This window comes from Cyanistes caeruleus, chromosome Z (genome assembly GCF_971803275.1).
Source record: "Cyanistes caeruleus chromosome Z, bCyaCae1.hap1.1, whole genome shotgun sequence".
NCBI lineage: Eukaryota > Metazoa > Chordata > Aves > Passeriformes > Paridae > Cyanistes > Cyanistes caeruleus.
In genome coordinates this window covers 53619754-53640802 of record NC_141732.1, presented here as the reverse complement: position 1 = coordinate 53640802, position 21049 = coordinate 53619754, and the positions used below count along the sequence as shown (strand labels likewise).

Sequence of the window (21049 nt, the reverse complement as noted above, 5' to 3'; positions counted from 1 at the left end):
GCACCACAGTCTTAAACAAAATTTGGCAACAAAAGCATTTAAGTGTTAGAAGCCACACTGTTTGTTTTAAGCTCCACACTTCAGAGATTTCTGAATGGCAGAAGTCCACAAAATGCGTCAATAAATCTTCCTAAAGCAAATACATGGGAAAATGGAAGGTATTGTATGAAATACATATCCAGCAAATAGCTTGACTTCTCAGAGAGATCATTAACTCTTATCTCCAATGTCACCATGTATAAAAAGCAGCAATAATTTATCTGCCTGTTAAAAAGGAAGCCTGAGTTTCAGCCTCTCTACTGGCCTATTGAGCAGCTCAGAACTCCAGACAGGAATGCTAAGACAATCCCTTTGTTAAAGACTATTGAGAAACCTCTCTGAACTTCCTAACAGATTCATGAGGAAGGGCTGGAAAAGGATAGAAAGGCACTTCTCCTACACACACAGGTTCTTACTAACTTCTATGGCCTTTGCAGAACAGAAGTGGGTACTTAAATTACAGAAAATATGTAGTTAAAGAAATTATTGTTCCCTTTTCCTTCACTGTTTTTCCTGAAGACCTTTCTCTAGCTGTTTTGTGATTAGTTGTGACATTCTCAGAAGTGGAAAAGTAAATAATGGGATAAATGGGTCAATGGTACACCAGTTTGTATGCAAATCTTTACACAGCTATTCTGCATTTAAAGTCTTGCAAATGTTTTTGGCAGCTCTTATTATGATGTTTGGAAAATGACATTTTATCATCTTCATTCAGACTTAATTATTCACATATTAACAGAGTAGTCAATGTTTGCGTAACACAACTTGCACTGTATTCTAATTAATCTTTTTCACACATGTAGCCTACAGTTATAAATTAAAAACTTAACTCTTGCTTTGTGTGTATAGAAGTAACCCTCATGGTGACTGATCAGTAATCAAAATCTTGTTTCAAACAAATCCAAATGTTCTTACCAGTAAATAATCTCTCATATTACTAAGCATTTTTTCAAACATAAAAAAAAAATGCTTTGAAGAGGCTTTTTAAGCCTTAAACCATGAAAACCATTTCTGTCAGGTATGGTCCTTGTAGATCTAAATCCTTTCTTCCGAGTTTGATACAGAATTCCTTTGGTACTGTTGGGTAACTGCTTCCCAGGTATTATAGTCTGTATCAAAATGAAATGGTTACTCACATGAGGAAGGAGTCATAGTATACTGATGGCAGGACATCTGACATGGTCTCTCACATCATTTTTTCACCTCATGTGGTAGAGGGGTGGACAATGAGATGGGTGAAAAACTGGCTGGAATCAAAGTGTAGTGCTTAGTGGTTTTTACCCTACCAAAAGATGTAAATGAGTGTGTTTTTCCAGGGCCTGTCCTGGTGCCTTGTTTTGTCTAGTGTCTGTGAATAACCCTGGAAGAGAGAGAGTGCAGTCTCATCTATTTTGTGAGTAATACCAAACCATGTGGCCTGAGTGCATGGGCTTAGGGGCAGGAGGTGGAGTTCTGCAAGAACAGGTGGGGAAAGGGGCCAAACAGGACCCTGTTAAAATGCAGCAAAGACAGGTACAAAGTCCTCCACCCAGGATACACCAACTGCTTCCAACTGTGCGGGCTGGGGACTGGCCAGCAAGGAGAAGCTCTGCTGAAGAAGACCGGGAAGAGCTGGTCTACAGCCAGGTAAGCACCATCCAGCACATGGCCACTAACATCCTGAGCCATATTAAGAGGAGGGTAGCCACTATTATCAGGGAAAACTGTTATCCCTTTGTATCAGGCACTTCTTAGGCCACATCTGTGTACTGTGGCCAGTACTGGGCCAGCACAAAACAGGCATTGATCAGTCGGTGCAGGTTTAGCAGGAAGTGACCAAGATGATCAGGAGATGGAGAAGAGACACTGCCACAGACACATGGAACCATGCTTGTTCAGACTGGAGAGAAGAAGGGTTCAGCAGCCTTCTAGCACCCATGAGAAGGTTACTGAGAAGGCCTGGACAGGCTGCTTATGAAGATGAGTGGTGGGACTCAATGAGTCAGACAATGGAATCTAAGTATTTGTAGACTCAGCTCCTTGAGGTTTTTAAAGCCCAGCTAGATAAAGCCCTGAGCAACATAGTCTGACCTTGCTTTGGTCCACAGATTGGGTAACAGATCTGAATTCCAACCTTCATAAGGCTGTGATGCTGTATTTGTCAAACAAGATAACCTATTAATCATGTTAAAAAAAAAAAGCATTAAATACTTATACAATGAAGGCTAACATACACACACAACACAGCTGAAAATTTTCCCTCAAAAATATATATACCACCAAGAACACTTGAGGAACAGATTTTTATTTTTTTTAATTAGATATAGGTTGAAATACATAGAACAAAATGTTGCTGTTGAACTGTTTTTCTTAAAGTAGCAAAGACATAACTTTATAAACCAGAAAGGTAGAGAACTGTGATTCTTCATTTAGATTTAAATAGTGTTTTATTGCAAAGAAGGACATAACACCATTGTTTTTATGGTGTCACTCCTACCTTTATTAAAAAGTCTAATGAATTATTCCTCCCAGATGGCTGAGTATAGCTAATTAATACTTAAACATAGCATGGGTTGTTCCAAAACTCTAAATTTCCTAGGAAATGCCTATTCTTCAGACAGAAATTTATTGCCTGTACACCAACCTTGTTACACTCAAAACTTTATTTATGACAAAGATGAAATACACCTTATTTATAAAGCGAAAAATCTATTAATGTAACTGAAATCCTAACAGTCTCATTCAATAATTATTAATTCAGTTGTAATTATTACACAAAATATATTCTAAATTACCATTATTTGACTTTTATTATTTGTTATATAAACAATTAATTGCTCCAAACACGCTTCTTAGTTTCTCCCATTCCTCTGATCCTGCGTTTTCCCCTCTCCCCTCCTTGACTGGGCCCCAAGGTCATGGTCTTACTCAGGTGAGGTGGCTGGGGTTATGGTGAGTCATTAGCCTCTGGAGTCCCTCACCAGGAAGAATGCCATGCTTCTGATAAAGTTTCTTCTTCATCCTTCTAGAGTTCACTTGGAGTTATTTTTGCATGCCTGCTAACACAATTTTACACCTTGTTTTTTCTTCACTAGTCTGTAGCTCTACACTACATCTGAGTTCACTATCTATAATACTGTCCATGTATATTGGATAGTTTCTTTGCCTCTTTTGCTAAACCAGTTATGTCCAGGTCTGCATCCAAGAAAAGAAACAATTAAAACAAGAAAAATAAATTTGCCATAGAAAAACCTGACAAAACTGCTCTCACAATTAAAGGAAGCAAACCAAAGCTGGAAGCAGATGAAAGAATCAGACAGTGCAAATCTGATAAGCTTCTGTTCTGATGCCTGGGAAACTCAGTACAATGTAATGTCCTGTTTCAAGCACTGGCAAAATTTTGTTGCATTCACAAGTTGATAATACTCAAAACCAGAATTTTAATTATTTGAAAAACATTTCTGTTGTCCCAGTGGTTCTTCAGAGCTGTATTTGAGTTTGTAATTTTAGTCCTATAAAAAGCACTCATCCACAGATTGTTTAGCTATCCCTCAAAATACACATAAAAGGGAAAAGAAATTAAGTTCAAGTAAAAGAGGAGTTACACAGCTGTGTTTCTGAGACTGTGTGAAAACTCTTGGGAGATATGTAAGCTAACAAATTCAGAAAAGAGTGTTGTTGCATACTCTGAGCCCTCACACATTAGTAAAAGGCAGACCTCTTTTGGAAATTTCTGTAATAATCTTTTCTGTATTATTTATTATTTATCTCAAGCGATTAAAATATCAGGAGACTGTCATGTTCTCCAACCACTGATTAAACTAAAATTAACATTTCCTGATGTGGTGTTGGAGTCCTGGCTAGCTCACACCACGGCAGCACACCGGGAGTGGGGAATAGCTCCTGACCTGAGGGTTAAGAGCTGAACCTTAGAGCTGCTGCTCTGTGGCACTTCTGGTGTCAGCACAAGGAGGAGCTAAAGGATGAGAGGGAGGCTTTTGGTGTGGGTTCCAAGTAGAGCCTTATCCCATGAAGGGGACAGGGACCAAAAAGCCCCCAACAGCGCTGTACATGGGTTTTTATATAGGGGAGATTCAAGGGGCGGGTACAAAACTCTAACCAATAGGGAATCCAGGAGGGAAGAGGGAAGGGAGGAGTTATAATCGAGGGACCAATGGGAAAAAGGGGGAGGTGAAGGCAGGTCATGTGGGCTAATGGCGCCTCCAGTTTTAGGGATTTCCAGGAGAGAGGGACTGCAAGGGGTTGGGCTAACAAGGGATTTACAGGGAAGGATCCAGAACAGGGGGCAGGGTTTAAAATGACATATAGGGAATGGAGGGTGGGGATTACAATGATTGAGAGGTAAAGGGGAAGAACATAACTTGGGAATAATCCAATTTGGGGAAATACAAAATATGGAGGGAAATCAGAACAGACCATTTATGTAACAGAATCCAAAACAATAAAACACACCACAACAATTTCCCAGGGTATTAAAGGTAAACCAGTAATAGCTTTATATTTTGAGGTTAAATTGTAACATGATTGCCCAGATCATGACACATATATATATATAAGTATCTCTGAGATGCCACAGTCTCTCTGTGCCACCTATAGGCAGTTGATAAAAATAATTTTCCTGACTGCAGAAATCCTTGTGCTTCTAGCACAACAAGCTACCAGCATTCCCGGGGGAGAAAAAAAAAAAATCCCTCTTTTATGTCACTGCATATTTTTATTAAAGATAGAGCCTTCATTAGCGGAATACTTACATTATACCAGCAGAGTAGTGTTTTTCAGTCTGTCTGGCAGTGATTTTTTTACAGAAGTATCTTATTTCAGTTACATGAGAAAATCCTGGTTGCCAATGGAATAATTTTGGGGGAAGACAATTTTCCTAGTTTTGTTTTCCCAATTTTGTTTTCACATGCCTTGATATAAAGCAGATACTTGCAAATTGTTAACAGATGATAGCAAGTAACTGGAAGTCACAGAAAAAGGACAGGATGGACAGAACTAAAAATATATGAGTGGGAGAGCATGGGAATACACAAAGGAAGAGAAATGAACCACAGCAGAGAGTTCATTCTAAGTAGGCGTAGTTGATTAGACATTTTCAATGCAAATCTAAGATACAGACTTCAGACAATGCTGTGGAAAACATAGTTCCAGAAGCAGCACCTGAAAGCCCTTAACAGAGCTGTCTTCACAGAAGACACTCTCAATTTCAGTGGGAGTGTTCATCCTCTATCACATCCCATATCCACCATCTCACAGCAAACTGTCATTTACTACCTGCAATTATGTCTAAAAGGCCTGTGAATGAAGGAAATTAAAGAGGACAAAATTGTTCAGGAAACAGTAAGTGCCAGACTTCTTCTGCATTAATCATGAACTTTAGTACTGTTTGCTCTGGAATTCCAAAATACCCTCCAAACTCTGAAATCCAAAGGAATTATGCAGAGACTTGACTGAATTTGATTGTTTGTAAGCAGGAAAACAGAACCCTGAATAATCTAGAAAGTTTCAAGATTTTTTGTGAAGTTTGCACACAGATTTATGAACTCTGAGAAGATATGTGTGTTCTTTACCTTCCTTACACTCAGTTTTCTCTTACTTCTGCTCAGAGCATAACAGAAAAAAATTTCAGCTGCCCGAGCCCCACCCTCTTTTCTGTCATATCCTAGATCACAGCTGCAACTGGCAACTAATTTCTTATACACAGAAAGCTACAATTCTTTGAATCCACAAAACTGTCCACTTTTCTTAAAAGACAGAGAGGTTCATCTGCACATGAATCATGAATAGCCCTAGATATTTTTGCCTGTAACTCAGAAATCTTGGGCATTGCTTATGTGAACTAATGGTCTTTAACTGCTGTCATTTTTTTTGATCCTGACGTTCCAGAAATTTCTCAGCATGCTTCCTGGAAAAAAATTTCTTGGGCTTTGTTCCCATACAGATGTGGTCTTTTGATTTAAATGTATCATTTTTCTGTATCCCTTAGCACCTGGGTCTGGGAAATCCACAGCGTCTGTACAGTCTGGCTGGGTAAGTGGAGGAGAAATTTGGGAAACTGGTATGTGAAAAATTGGACTTGAGCATGAAGAACAATGTATCCAGCTGGTCAAGGGGCATGATTGCCCTTTTCTACCCCACACTTGTGCAATCCCACATGGATTTCTGCATCCAGCTATGGAGTCCTCAGTTCAGGAAAGACAAGAGGACAGACTTTAGCTGTGCCAAGGGATATTTAAGTTGGATATTAGGAAGAATTTTTTCACAGAAAGGCCGATTGGGCATTAGAATGTGCTGCCCAGGGAGGCGGTGGAGTCACAGTCCCCCTCCCCAGAGGTGTTTAAGGAAAGACTGGATGTGGCACTCAGTGCCACGGTGGAGTAGATAAGGTGATATTTTGTCATAGGTTGGTCATCTCAAAGGTCTCTTCCAGCCTAATCAATTCTATGACTCTGACTCTGTGATTCTGCAACATGGACCTGATTCAGCCAGTCTAGATGTGGCCACAAAAATGATCAATGAGCTGAAATAATTTCTTCTTGAAGAAAGGCTGAAAGAGCAGAGATTGGTCAGCCAGGAAAAGAGAGGGCTTTGGTGTGAGCTCATTGCAGTCTTTCACTATTTAAGGGGGGTTGTCAGGGAGATAGAGGGTGAATATTTACCAAGAAGCAGTGGCAGGACAAAGGGCAAGAGCTTGAAACTGAAAGAGGGTAGATTTGCACTGGACATAATGAAGAATTTTTCTACAGTGAAGGTAGTGAGACACTGGCACAAGTTGCCTACAGAAGCTGTGGATGCCCAATAGAGACCAGTGTTGAAGTGTTGAAGGCCAGGTTGGATGAGGCTTTCAGTAACATGGTCCATGGAAAGTGTCCCTGCCCATAGCATGAGGGTTGACTAGATGATCTTTAAAGAGCCCTTCCAAACCAAATAATTCTGCTTTTCTGTGATAAAAAGCTTGCAGACCAGTGTATCAACACAACAAAAATCCTTACGCACATTGATCACAAAAGTCAGCAAGCAGCTAATAATAAATAGGTGGTTTAATTCCTCCAGTTTCTGTAAAGTGTGCTTATCATGGGTTTAAAAAAAAAAAAAGTTTTAGGATCTGGCAAACAATTTAGTGAAATAAAAAATAGTTATAATTTGTATGAAAAACTGTCTGAGTTTTGCTGTACAACACTGGGAAGTGCTGCTGACTCCTGAAGGACAAGAGCCCCGCAGAGTGAGGGATCTAAATACAGTGGAGCACTGGGCCATCACCAGTGACATGAAAATGACAAGTCAAAATGCCAGTTTCTGCACCTGGGATAGGGAAATGCCAGATACAAATCTAAACTGGGAGAAGGGCAGCTCTGGGGTTGCAGGGAGGGCTCTGGAGGTGCTGACTGGCAGCAGGCTCTGGCAGCCAGCAGGGTGCCCTGGCTGTCCTGCCAGAAGGGCAGCAAACCCCATCCTGGGAGCACCAAACCCATCCTGGGAGCACCAAACCCCATCCTGGGAGCACCAACCCCATCCTGGGAGCACCAAACCCCATCCTGGGAGCACCACATCCCATCCTGGGAGCACCAAACCCCATCCTGGGAGCACCAAACCCCATCCTGGGAGCACCAAACCCCATCCTGGGAGCACCAACCCCATCCTGGGAGCACCAACCCCATCCTGGGAGCACCAAACCCCATCCTGGGAGCACCAAATCCCATCCTGGGAGCACCAACCCCATCCTGGGAGCACCAAACCCCATCCTGGGAGCACCAAACCCCATCCCAGGTGCACCAAACCCCATCCTGGGAGCACCAAATCCCATCCTGGGAGCACCAACCCCATCCCAGGTGCAGCAAACCCCATCCTGGGAGCACCAACCCCATCCCAGGTGCAGCAAACCCCATCCTGGGAGCACCAAACTTGGCATCTCTGGCCATCCAAAGAGATGACTGTCCCTCTGTGTCCAGCACTAGGGCAGGGCCTCCCTTGTGCTGGGCCACCAGTGCTGGGTGCAGGTCTGGGCTCCACCATTTCAGAATGACAGGAAGGTCCTCGAAGGTGTCTGGAGAAGGGTAAGACAGCTGGTGGAAGGACTGGATACCATGGCCTGTGAGGAGCTGCTTTGGGCTTTGTAGTTTGGAGAAAAGGAGGGTGAGGGGCAACCCCCTTGCTCTCTACAGCTTCCTGAGGAGAGGAAGCGGAGAGGGAGGTGCTGCTCTCTTCTCCCTGGGATCCAGTGATAGGATGTGTGGGAATGGTTCAAAGCTGTGCTGGGGAGGTTCAGACTTGCCATTAGGAAGCGTTTCTTTATAGGCATCCTATATAGGATGGTCAAGCCTGATGATGCCCTGAGCCTGTCAGTGTGTAAGGGGAATTCGGACAGAGCCCTTAACAACCTGTTTTACCTTTGGGTCAGCCTTGAACTGTAGCAGTTGTGCTAAATTCTTGTACATCCCTTCCAACTGTACTATTCCAATCTAAGAAACTTCTTTTCACGAGCACGTAAATGTAGACTAACAACTGACACTGTCACACCTCCACTATAGTAGACGTTTCTCCTAAAATAAGGAGATTGAAAGCTTTAGTCAGTCTCCTCAAGGACAGCAGGACACTGTCATTAAGCCAATAGGCTGTCCCAAGGACCGCGAGCAGGACTCATTGTTCCGCTCTGTCCTCCTTAAGGTAGCCAGGGATAAATTACTGAAAAGCACTGCCTAAAGAACATGTGTCCAGAAACCGACTCCTTTCGATGTAGGGGCCGTATCCTTGTGCAGGCACCACGTTCCGCTCCGGACCGTCCTTGCGCGGCCGCCGAAGGAGAGAGAGCCCGCATCAGCCGGAGGAGCAGCGGGCCGGGCACCGGGCTGATCGGGTCACACACATCTCCCGACACTTCCACGCTCCTAAAGTTTCAATTGAAAACACGCAGGTTGAGAGAGCGGAGGAGAAGGCAGAGGCTGCCACCCGTGCCCGGACAAACCGAGCCCGGCCCTTCTGGCCACGGCCCCGCCGCCGAGCGCGGAGCACGGGGGCGGTGCGAGCCCTCCCCGCGCCCGCCCGCCCCCTGCCCTTTGCCCCCGCCGCTGTCCCAGCGCTTCCTGTTCCCAACCACGTGGGCGGCGGGATGGCGGGCGGCGCGGCGCGCGAGGCGCAGTGCCTCAGCTACGCGGGGTGCAACTTCCTGCGGCAGCGCCTGGTGCTGGCCACGCTCAGCGGGCGCCCGCTGAAGATCCGCAAGATCCGCGCCAAGGAGGAGGACCCCGGCCTCCGCGGTGAGTGGCGGCACCGGCGGCCGCGGGGCAGGAGGTCGGGCGGCGGCGGAGCTCCGGCGCCGGCTGTGCCCGGGACCTGCTGCCGGGCAGGGGCAGACCCCCAGTGGGAGCTGGGACAGCCCGGGCCCCGGCTGGGCCCCACCCAGGAGGGGGACCCGGCTGCGTCCCGGAGTCTCCCCGTGGATGCGCTCTTCCCAGAGCGCTCCGCGCAGCCGTCTCGGGTGTAGCTGCCGCACGTGGGGAGCGGCGCTTCGGGAGGAGGAGGAGGCGGCGCGGGAGCGGGCAGGGGCGATGGAGGAGGCCGGAGCAGGGGGGCTGTCACACACCCGCTGCTTCCTGCCGCCAGCCTCTCGCTGCCCGGCGGCGCGGGGTGGACGGGGCAGTAACCATCCCCGTCCCGCTGGTTCGGCTCGGCAGCCCTGCCTTTTCTCCAGAGTGGGACATCAGGGGCCGGTGCTGCCCTGCCGAGATGCCCCGGTGGGACGGGGCTGGCGCTGCCCTGCCGAGATGCCCGCGGTGCGGGAGCGGCCAGGCGGGGCTCTGAGCCTCTCTACAGCCCCGGAGCTGGTTCTCGTCCCCTGACGGTGGCTTCGCAGGCGGGATGGCAGAATTAATAATTCCCTGTCTCTCGGACCGTCGTTTCTGCCGCGTGCCTGTGCCCAAGCCTCGTGTGCTCCCTGTGTTTGTGGGAGCTCACGTCCACGCGGTTTTAATAGGTCACGTTTTATGCTTTGATTTTTGTCAGGGTTTGCTGAAACAGGAAAGGTGAAAGAGGTGAAATCATTCATTCTCATTTTTGCAGATTTGTTCAAGGGAAACCTTTCTTAGGGAGTACTATTGTCATTCTTGTGCAAAGCCTTTGGCGTCCCAGGATGAATTCCATCGTAAACTGAAATAAGAAAACAATAGGCTAGAAACAGTAAGTGAGAAAACAATAGGATGTTTGAGGAAGAAATGTTATTGTGGTGTTCAGTTATTTTTTGGGTATGGACCCCTGTTATGAGGTTCAGAACAGGGGTAGATGCCTCTCTGCCTCCCGAGAAGCCTTCAGGGTATAGTTAAAGTTCTACTCAAAAACTGCCGAAACATTCTTGTGTGCTTGGCTTAACGTTTACCATGATCCAAAGTATTTATTATCACTGTGCAGCATTTGGTGGTGGTGAAGTTTGTAGATATTGCCACGTTTTTTTAAAGCATATTTGAATTGCTTTTTTTTTTTTAAGTATGAGTTCAAGGGTAAACTATGAATGCAACAGAAAAATAATAGCAATAAATCCTGATTCATGTTAATAATTCAACATGCAGTTCTTTTCGCTTTTTGTGGCTAGAACTTTTGTAAGCTCTGCTACTGGTGTTCTCCGGGAGTGAAATGTGTGCTCACAACGATGCACTCGTGCACTGGAAGATGCCCAAGTGCTTTTAAAGTAATATAGGCTTTATAAACATATAAGCTGTCATTATTTAAAAATTGTCATAACGGAGAGCATAACCAGTATTGCGTGACTGAGGCATCAATCATGTTATGCAAATATTAACAAACTGTAAATTCTGCAGGTAGCACTGTGGTTTAAATATCTGTTACATCCTAGAGTCACATATAGAAATCACATCTGATTACTCCGTAAGAAGTAACACAGGATTATTGCTAAGGGAGTTTTGCAACCTACAAACAATTATGCAGATGCTGTTGGCTCTTAAAACTAATTGGGTTTTGAATTCTGCATATATTCACCTATATGCCTTTATATATGAGGTCTGTACCCTCTTGGAATACTAGAATACCAGTATATTCTTCCTGGGATGGCTTTTTTGTTGTTTTTTTGTTTGATTAGTTTTGTTTTGTTTTGGATATTTTTATTTTTTTATTTTTTGTGTTATTTCCTTTTTGGTTTTGGTTGGTTGGTTGATGGTTTTGGTTTTGCTTTAGGTTAAATTTGCTTGTCCTTTTCATTGTCTCTGGGGGAGAGTCCACACAATCAAGACAAACTGTGGAATTACTTGACACAAACTGCTATAGTATAGTGAACACAGTAAGCAAGGAAAGAGGCAGTGGGAAGACCTGTGGTTCTCTAGCCCTAAGTATATCAAAAATGTTTCAGAAATGGAAAATTTTAGAGTCTGCAGACAACTAATTCTGTTTGTGGAACAGCTATAAAGCAGCAGCACTTCACCTCTAAATGTCTCCTTCTTTTAAGCTAACATTTTAACAGAGAACATTGTGAAGCTGGTATTAGCTTGTTGTGCTTCAATATATGGGGTCCTGTTTGCTGTGATTTGTATGTTTTGCTTTTGTACTGAGTAAAATGTAAATTGCCAAAAGTTTTATCACGGACAAGAGCAATCCCTCAAGCCACTGTGGTCAGAAATGTATGCATATTTTATTTGCTGCATGCCAGGGAGAGGAGTGTGACTAGTCTAGCTGTCACATCTGAGGGCATCTCAATTGATTTGAGATTCCTATAAGCATGGAGGCTCACATTAACATCTCTGTTTTTACAGAGAATCGTCTTTTCACATATTGTGGTACTATGCCACAACTTGAAGTGTGAGAGTAGCCTTAATGTCTTGAAAGGTGGGAAAGGGTGAAAGTACAAGTAAGGTGTTGAACTTTTAAGAAACTTTTTAATTCTGTCTGTGCTCTACTCCTTAGATTTTGAAGCAAGTTTTATTCGTCTGATTGACAAAGTGACCAATGGCTCGCGGATTGAAATAAACCAGACAGGTGAGATCTGTTTTTTTCTGCTTCATCTGTTCTGTCTCCAGGATTTATTAGTTTCTGCAGTAGAATCAAAGTCTTTCCTTGATAGATGTAGGTGTTCAGATAAGATTACTGAGAAGATGAGAAATAACAAAGTTGACAAGTTTTGTAATAATTGATCATGTGCAAGAAGGTCTGTGCCCCACTGTAATGCAGAGAGCTAAGGGAAGCTCTGTTTCCCAAGAGCTAAAATTAGTATTTTGTTAGGTATACAGGATTCACAGTGGGCAAAGGTTCCTCTGTACCAGAATCAATTTTTGTAGAAGACAAAGATTTACCCTCTACAGAGGCAAATTTCTTAGCCAGACTTGCTTGCTTATTCGTGCTTAGGAAAGGGTTTGATTAGAGTGAAAAGAGTCAATGTGAAAACCTCACCTGGTCTGAGTTTTCTGGGGTTTTTTTTAAGGGTTCTAATGATTTTCAGTTGGTAAGTAAAGCAAATTAATTACCATCAGATATGCCAAGACTACAATGACCAGATGGACTGATGAAGGTTTAGCTTCTGTGGAGGATAATAATTGCTTGTATCAACATTTTGAAGATTGCTAAGAGATCCTTTGTTTTAGGGGGAAGGGAAAGGAGGACATTAATGCGCAGGACAGACAGACACTCATGTGTTGACCCATTCATTAGCTGCAGACATGTAAATAGTGTGCTGAAAATGCTATAATCTTCTATATAGTCTTCTACCTCCAATTTACCTGCATATGTTGTTGCAAAGTATTTTTATGCTGTTCTAATGTTTTAATTTTGTTTAATGTGTTCTACAGTGCTCTCATTTGGTTTGCTCCCCATGCCTCTTCCTCAGGTACCACCTTGTACTATCAGCCTGGTCTTCTGTACGGAGGCTCGCTGGAACATGACTGCAGCCCCAGTCGTGGTATTGGCTACTATTTGGAAAGTCTGCTCTGCTTGGCACCTTTCATGAAGCATCCATTGAAGATTGTCTTGAGGGGAGTAACAAATGATCAAGTAGATCCTTCAGTAAGTAATAAAGTTTAAGTATCAGAGAAGGATATTTTTTCTCCCTTAACTAACAAGATTGGGAAGAAGTGTCTGAAACATGTTGCATTTTTATCATCCCTCACATCCAGAAGTATCCTGCAGTTGTTGCTGCGTTAGCAAGCTTTCTGAGTCAAAAGAAGCACCTGCTAAACTAGAGTGTATTAAACTCTGAACTTCAGTTTGTGATTCCCCTTCCGATGTTCAGCTCTGTACTGCCTCTGTCTTCTCCCTTGCAATCTCCTTTTAAATGCCGTGTGAGGACCTGCGACAGGTTTGGTTCTCCCATTCTCTTAGAATTTCAGTGGATTATTTCTCTTGCCCCACATGTGTATTTACTGTATAAAGTGTCTTCAAAATATGAGTGCCAAAAGGAAGGAATCTTTCTCTTCTGTTGGATTCTGGACGTAGTCATACCACTGCTGCTGTCAAGCCTTCTTTCTGTCAGAACCAAGTCACATGGTAATTAGGGAACTATAGTAGCAAAAGTATGTAGTAAGTCTCTGGTTCTTCTGAAATATGCCAGAAGGTGTGGTAGGTCAGATGGCAATGAAATGCTTGCCGTGGTTTCTTAAACTGATCTGCAGTCTTTTGTTTTGTACCAGTGTTGTAGCAAAAATGAACTGTGGGAGATGTGATCAGAATGCTGAAGTAATGATTAGTGGTTATGCTCTTTATTTATTTTTCTCCAAATACTCCAAACATATACTTCTTGCTTTTAGAGAACAGCATTGCTCTTTACTTTTTGAATGATGATTGGACACTGCCTGTTTTCCTCTGAGTAGATTAAAGGGCACATTGTAATCTGGGAATTTAACCAGTTTAAATGAATACAAATACCTGTAAAATACAACTACAGATACTACAGGAGTCCCTGAGTCCTTCTAGAATTTGTCTTTTCAGCTGTGTTTCTCTGGTCATTTAAAAAAGTCACTCTCTCAGCCGTGGCTCTGTGAGACATCCACATGAGTCAAAGGATGATCAAAGTGGGTTGTACACAGCACTATAAGAAAAAAGAGGAAGCATTTTTTGCTACCCGTCCAGTCATTGTGATTAGAAGTCCTTATTGTAACTGGTAAGTGGTAAGAATCAAAGAAGTCCTTTTCTGTTGACTGTTTAATCACAATGGAGAAATCCTTGCATAATCTGGAGATGAAGAGTAGTCCAGTGTTCATACTGCTTTCAAGTAAATTTGGACACATATTTAGAGTGTCCAATCAAGAGTCTTGAGTCTGGAAATTATCTCCTCTTGGGCTTCAGTCACATTGGCCTGAGATTAACTATTTTAGTTCAATTGGGTGCAAGACTTATGACCACTTCGCTTGAAGGGTGCTTGCATTTGCCAAAACTCAAAAAGTGGGTTGGCATGCATCAGCTGACTCCAAGCTCCAGACACTAAATGTAAATCAAATGCATGTAAAGAATTACATCTTAAGTTAACTGTGCTATAGTAGCAATTACATATTAGTCTTAGTGGCAACACAGTAATAACTTCAGTTACTGTGTTTTAGTTCATACTTGTTAACTTTTCAATTCGGTGGCTGTAATTTCATTGGGTGAACGAAATTCAGAATTTCATTCAAATTTCATTCGGTGGCTGTAACCGAATACCAGTTCCTAAAATTGATTTCAACCTAGTTTTACGTCTGTTTAACTTGCGTGAGTCAGCATTAATCCTGGTGCACACCAATAACGTACTTTAAGGACTTTTACAAGTTGTTTTGTATAACATATGGCTCTGCTGGTTTCTGACACTAAAACCACAAATCTAAGAGCTACCCCAATTGATTTGTATGCTTAAGTAAATGGAAACTTTGTTTTAAATTGATTTTGGTGTAGCAATGTATCTAAATAACTTAGGCCATAGTGTGCTCCAGCCAAGCCAAACCATCTGTAGAATTTCTTACCAGACACTCTGGGATTTGTCAAGGTTGCTAAGATGTAAACTGTTCTAAAATAAGAAAGAAGAGGCTGAGAAACGAGACCACAAAAGCCAGATAACAGGGGGCAGTCAAACGCCTGGACAGTGACCAATCCTGGAAAATGCATGCTAAGTTCATAAACAGGATGGAGGAACCAATCAAGTAATGCGTGATCCCATAAACAGTATAACGTGCATAATGTGAACAATGAAGAGTTTCTGCGAAATCATGTTAGTTCATTGTTCTGAGGTCTGAAGCTCCCACATTTTGGTTTTTATTTTTCAGTAGACAGAGCGTGTTTTAAAGTCAGTGAACAGTTACTACCCACACAATTATGCTCGCCCAAAAAGAGATGCTTAAACTTGTTTATCTGTCTCTATGTTTTCTGCTCTCCAAGGAGAAGGTGGAAAGGCAAACCAGTGTGACTACAGTGTGGGAGTTTAGGTGTTTTCCCTGCTGCTCTTCATGTAACAACCTCTCTATTTCAACTTAGTGGGTTGTATTGGATTTGCCTGGCTGGGTTTTGTGAGCTGGGATGCTACAGAGGTGGCTTCCGTAAGAAGCTCATAGAAGTTTCCTCTTCATCCAACACAGGCCGCGTTGACTGGCTCCAAGACAGACCCACTGCTGGCCACGTCTGAGTCCATCAGTGATGGTGGTAGTAACACTGTTGGGGTAACAGCTTTAAGGAGGAAGAGTGTGGGGGGCGATGGAATTGTGGAATAACCTGGAGCAGGAGAGAGGAGTGAGAATATGGGAGAGAAACAGCCCTGCAGACAGCAGGGTCATTGAAAACAGGGGCTGTTCCATGCAGTGGAGCAGAGATTCCCCTGTAGCCCAGGATGAAAACCATGGTAAGGCAGCTGTCTTCCTGCAACCCATAAATGTGGACAGTGAAGTATATATTCACCTGCAGGGCCTGGTGCTGGAGCGGGTGGATACCTGAATGTGGCTGTGAACCTGTGGGAAGCCTGCACTGGAGCAGGATTCTGGCAGCACCTGTAGGCCTATGGAGAGAGAGAAACCTATGCTGGAGCACAATTGCTGACAGGACTTGTGAACTCATGGGGAACCCGCACTGGAGCAGTTTATGAAGAACTGTAGCCAGTGGGAGGCATCTATGAGGCAAGGAGCAGGAATATGTGTGCAACCAGAGGAGTGTGACCTGTCCCTTGTGGCACTGAACAAGTAGGCTGACCCACTGGGCTTTGAGAAATCCACTTTCAGCACTGAGATCTTGGCTTTTACACAGTCTCGAAAGTATTTGTGGGATGTGATTGCTGTGTGGTTTGAGGTTGCTCTTTACCAGAGACCTCCTTGTCAGGTGCATACAAGGGAATATTATAGATCTCCTGCTGTGAGGAGAGTAAAAGAGATCCAGCTGAGAAGAAGAGTTTCTAAAGGACATCTTGTTGAAGGAAAGACTTTTGCTGAGTTCAGTGAGGCACAGATCCTGGGAACGTCTGTGTTCCCAGAGTTTACTTCGGTGTTTGTTTACATACGTTAATAGCCCTCCAATAGGGGGCAATGGAAAGCTCTTTGACAACTGGCATCAGTCCTAAAGAGTACCATGGCCACTGAACATGCACTTGTTCCATCTGGGACTGTGGTGACATTATTACTAATAATATTATACATATTATTTGTTATATTATTAGACACTGGAAAAAATCAGCCTGTGGACGCCACAACCCTGGCAGTGTACAAAGCCAGGCTGGACCACCCGGTCTAGTGGAAGGTGTCCTTGTCCATGGCAGGGGCAGGTGAACTTAAGGTCTCTTAAAGATCCCTCCTGCTATGATAATATTGCACATTATTACTACTGTGTGAGTGATACATCCTAATTGGGTGAAAGGAATGCTACTTTGCTCTCACTAGATCAAAGGAATAGATAAGCCTGGACTGTTCATTAGCAGCCTACACTTGCATTATGTTTCTTGTGCCATAGAGGTGAGATCTGACCCTGGGTAGCTTGTGGGACCAGCCATGTGGGACTGGGTTGAAGCAGTTTAAAGTTTCTATGTATAGGAATTATATATGTGGGGGGTGTCCTTTGTAAAGTGCCTTTCTGAAGGGAATGGAGGTGGCACACAAATAGTAGCTGCTATTTTCCTTTCCTTCTCCATGTATTGTCATTCTGACATTCAGATACAACTGCAGTAACCTGTTTTAGAGTAACCATTCTTTGTGTTTCCAGGTGTTGAAGATTTTTTACAGCTATGCCAAGAGGCTTTGAGTTCGAATGAGTCATGCTGACATGAAACTTTAGCTTGGGAGCAGTAATCTTCAATCTTAATCAGAACTCAACTGTTTGTAGAAAACAACAAGTTTTTCCTACTGAGTTTTCTTCCCACTTTACTTTATTCCTTGTTAAACTCTGTTTTTTCTCTTCCCCCTCCTCCCAATCTAGGCCCTATTTCACGAAACATAACAACATGAGTATGGTGGGGCACAGTGATCTGTGCAATGCTAATGGATAATGTAGGCCAACTGGTGTTTTTACCTTTCTTACGTAGCCATGTGCTGCAGGGTCTCTATCTGGGTGTTTGGTTTGGTTTGTTGGGTTTTTTTTTTTAAATCTTTGTACTGGATAAGGGATTCTTGAACTTAATTTTCCACCTTTTTCTTCGCTATTGTAGATTTCTTTACAGGAAGTGATTTGTGATTTCACACAACTTTGTGAATAAGCAGTATCTATGGGAGCTAGAATGTTGTCATTTGTGGTGAGATATACCATCAGTTGTATGATGTATTTGTTTTGGCGCAACCTGGTGCTATGTTGTCTGTTCTGGAAATTGAATAACTGCCCTCCAAGGGGAGCCCATCCAAGGGGTGTGGTTTATGGCTGAGAATAGGCAAAAGGATAGAAAAATGGGTTTACAACTCAGTTCAGCTGCTGTTTTCTGATTTTCAGTGAACTGCTTCACATCCTGCCCAACTCGCCACTTGTCTGTGGGGCAGAACACCCTTCTCCCATTCTTCAAATACTGATGATTGCCTCCTCTATTTGGGCAGCAAAATTGGAACAGTCAGTCTTACATGTCTGTTTCATACCTCTTAAGTATTACGGCAGGAATTTTTCTGAGGACTGAAAATTATGACAAATCTTGAAGTTTTTTGAGTTCTTAACCTACACAGTAAAGTTTTTTTATTTTAATGGTATGTTTTGTTTCATGAGAAGGAGGAAGAAACATTGTGTGATTTTAATTTGAACCAGATCAGCTTGTTGAGACTTCTGCCAGTGGTATTTGCATGCTTGTGCACATGCATGTTGGTAAAGGCTTTGCTCCAAAAGTCAAATTTGTATAGCTAATGAAAACTATTGAAGGGCCAAAGCAAGGTAGCCTGGCTGCAAAAAACCATAAACTTTGTAGGTTAAAAGGAGTTAAGCATTGGTTTATTTTTTTTAATGAAGACATTAAAATATTGATACTGAAAACAACACCAATGTCTCTCTGTTAGAAAGGAAATATGTCCAGCAGGAATTGAAAACAAGAATTGAGAATGAGAACATATATTAATAGCTCCTCAGGTACCACTAACAGAATGTTCACAGATCTGTAGGTGAGGTATGTGCTGCCGTTTTGCCAGTGGCTTGCACTCTCTTCAAAGCAGAGAAATTGAAATTTAAGAATTCTGAATTTTGGCTGAAGGCATGGGAAAGAGGGTGCTTTTTGTCTGCCTCATCAAATGCTGACTACCTCATGACTGTTTCCTTCATCTGTGTTTATTTTGTCTTTGGTCATGCTGTCCTGATCCTGTCTATCCACAGCTATTTGTCTTGGGTAACTCCCTGTGTTGTTGCACTGCTAAATAATTTTTATCACTTTTGGCAATACTACTGAAGTTTCAGAAGAGGGAAGAAGTGGGCAGTCCCTGTAGTGTTGGGAATTAGGAAGAGCTACAGCAAGGATAATTCTGTCCAGACCTGGACCTGGTAAGCACCTGGCTTAAAAGGGAGCACACTGATGATGTGGTACACACTTCAGATTCTTTTAAGTGCTTCAGTAGAAGCTACCTATAAGCTTCTGTTTCTTAGAAACAGGTAAAAAGAAGTTGTTGATAGAAGAATGATCTTTCTGCCAAAAGAAATTGCTCTTGCAGTGATGATTGAAAAAAATGCAGTGGTTCTTGCATTAATTTCTTTAGCTATAGCAATTTTTTAGTTATGAAAGAAGAATATTATTTTCTCAATAAAAGAGAAATGTTCGCAGAAATGTTTCACTATTCAGAGAAACAAGTAAGCTGTTTTACATAACGGCATTCAAAATCAGGCTGAGGAAGAAGCCAGAATAGGAAATTCTATCTGCCAGTAATTTGTTCTAGGAAATTTTTTAGTAATGATGTACTGTGATAGTCTAACTAGATGAAGCTGTCTGTGCTGCACGTCTTCCCATAAAATACCTTCTATGAAGAAGACTTGTCTCTGTTAGTCACCTCATAATTCAGTGATTTTTTAAATTACTGACTAACCTAACTTCCAATAGAGAGTTTCTTTTTTTAATTCTGTGTTCCATAGGTTGATGTCCTTAAGGCAACAGCTCTACCCCTTCTGAAGAAGTTTGGAATTGATGGTGAAAGCCTGGAAATCAAGGTAAGACAGTTTGTTCCTTTCTTTTCAAACGTGTTGAAATTGTTTTCCTGCCGTACTTCACAGGATGATGTGCTTGCTGTGGGTTTAACAGTCTCTGACAGTTGTGGATACAAGCCACACGGTGATAGAGAGGGTAAGGAGAAAGTAGTGACTTTTCTTATTCTCTGAAGAAGACTGAGAAACCATTTTGCTTTTTGTTGCTTTTCAGTTAATTTATTAACTTTTTATTTCTACTTGTTCATTCTGCCTCATGCTTGGGGCTAGGGAGTAAAAATGGCACCTTTAACCTTTTTCACCTGTAGGAGAGCTGGGTCAGTGTTTGGGTAGTTGAGGTCTGCTTCCAGTTTGGAAAACAGAGGAAAGAAGCTTTTCTTAAAGACTACAGTCTTCAGAGACCCAGTAAATCCAGATATAAAACAGCACTGGGGTTTCTTTTAGGTTGGAGAAATGTATGATGTGGCTGCACTACTGGGCCCTGCTGGTGCCTTGCTCTGTAAAGTCTTACCCCTTCACCCCCACCCCACCCACAGCCCAAGTGCCCATGTCGTTGTCCTGGCGCTGTCAGCCTCCACTCCTATGACCCCACAGCAGGACTGGCCTTCTGCTCACCCAGCCCTGCCCTGTCTGGCTGTGGGCCTCCTTACCCAGACCCACTCACTGGTCTGTGTCCCAGCTCCGTCCCTGGCTTGGAATGGTGGGATTGGGTCAGGTAGACAGACCTGTTAGTGGGAATGAGTTCATTCTAGTCCCTCACATACAGAATATTCTGAGTTGGAAGTGACCTGTAAGGATCATCAAGTCCAGCTCTTAAGTGAATGTTCCATGTAGGGATCAAAGCCATGACCTTGGCATTACCAGCACCATGCTTTAACCAGCTGAACTCAAATCAAATAGTTCTAGTCTCCTCAGCAGCAAGGTACAGATCTGCTACCAGAGACAAGTCTTAAGCCTTTTGGTAAAGATGTTTTTGTTTGGTTTTGCACTGTTTCCTATTGAGAAGCCATGCCTTGCTTTAAGTTTGCTTAAGTTGCTTTAAGCTTTCTTTACTTGAAAGGAAAAAAGAAATCAATGCCTGCTTTTAGTTTTGATGCAACATCCATTTCTGCCTTTAGGAGGTAGTTTTCTTGCCTCTGTTCACATAATGCCCCTACTTAAAGCATTTTTATTCTATGTCAAATAATAGTGTAATTTTGGGGTGTGTAGGTTCACTCTTTGTACTATTTACTAACCTGCTTTTTACCTCCGTTATTTATTCTAGATCAACCGAAGAGGAATGCCTCCCAAAGGGGGTGGAGAGATAGTGTTTTCTTGCCCAGTGAGAAAGGTCTTGCAGCCTGTTCAGTTCACAGACCCTGGAAAAATCAAGCGCATCAGAGGAACTGCGTATCCTTTTTGTCTGTTTGTTTCTCTACTTTTTTAAAAGAGTTTGGTTATTAAAAAAAAGTCCCCTACCTTGGAAGTCACAGAAGTGCACCCATGT

At 43.0% G+C, this 21049-nt stretch overlaps 1 protein-coding gene across 9 annotated transcripts in view; it reads left to right on the top strand.

The window, feature by feature from the left end:
• Positions 1–6380: 6380 nt before the first annotated feature.
• RCL1 (RNA terminal phosphate cyclase like 1) overlaps positions 6381–21049 on the top strand; it is a 37917-nt gene continuing 23248 nt past the window's right edge. The window contains exons 1-5 of one of the 9 annotated variants that reach the window (XM_086867927.1): positions 6381–9293; positions 11944–12015; positions 12860–13035; positions 19495–19569; positions 20828–20952. In XM_086867927.1, the coding sequence (XP_086724053.1) occupies positions 9146–9293; positions 11944–12015; positions 12860–13035; positions 19495–19569; positions 20828–20952 (596 nt within the window). In that variant the 5' untranslated portion in view covers positions 6381–9145. Of the gene's footprint in view, positions 9294–9383; positions 10213–11943; positions 12016–12859; positions 13036–18778; positions 19021–19494; positions 19703–20206; positions 20230–20395; positions 20525–20827; positions 20953–21049 lie in introns of those variants that run through there. The other 8 variants (XM_023943668.2, XM_023943669.2, XM_086867930.1 and 5 more) reach the window with 8 other exon arrangements.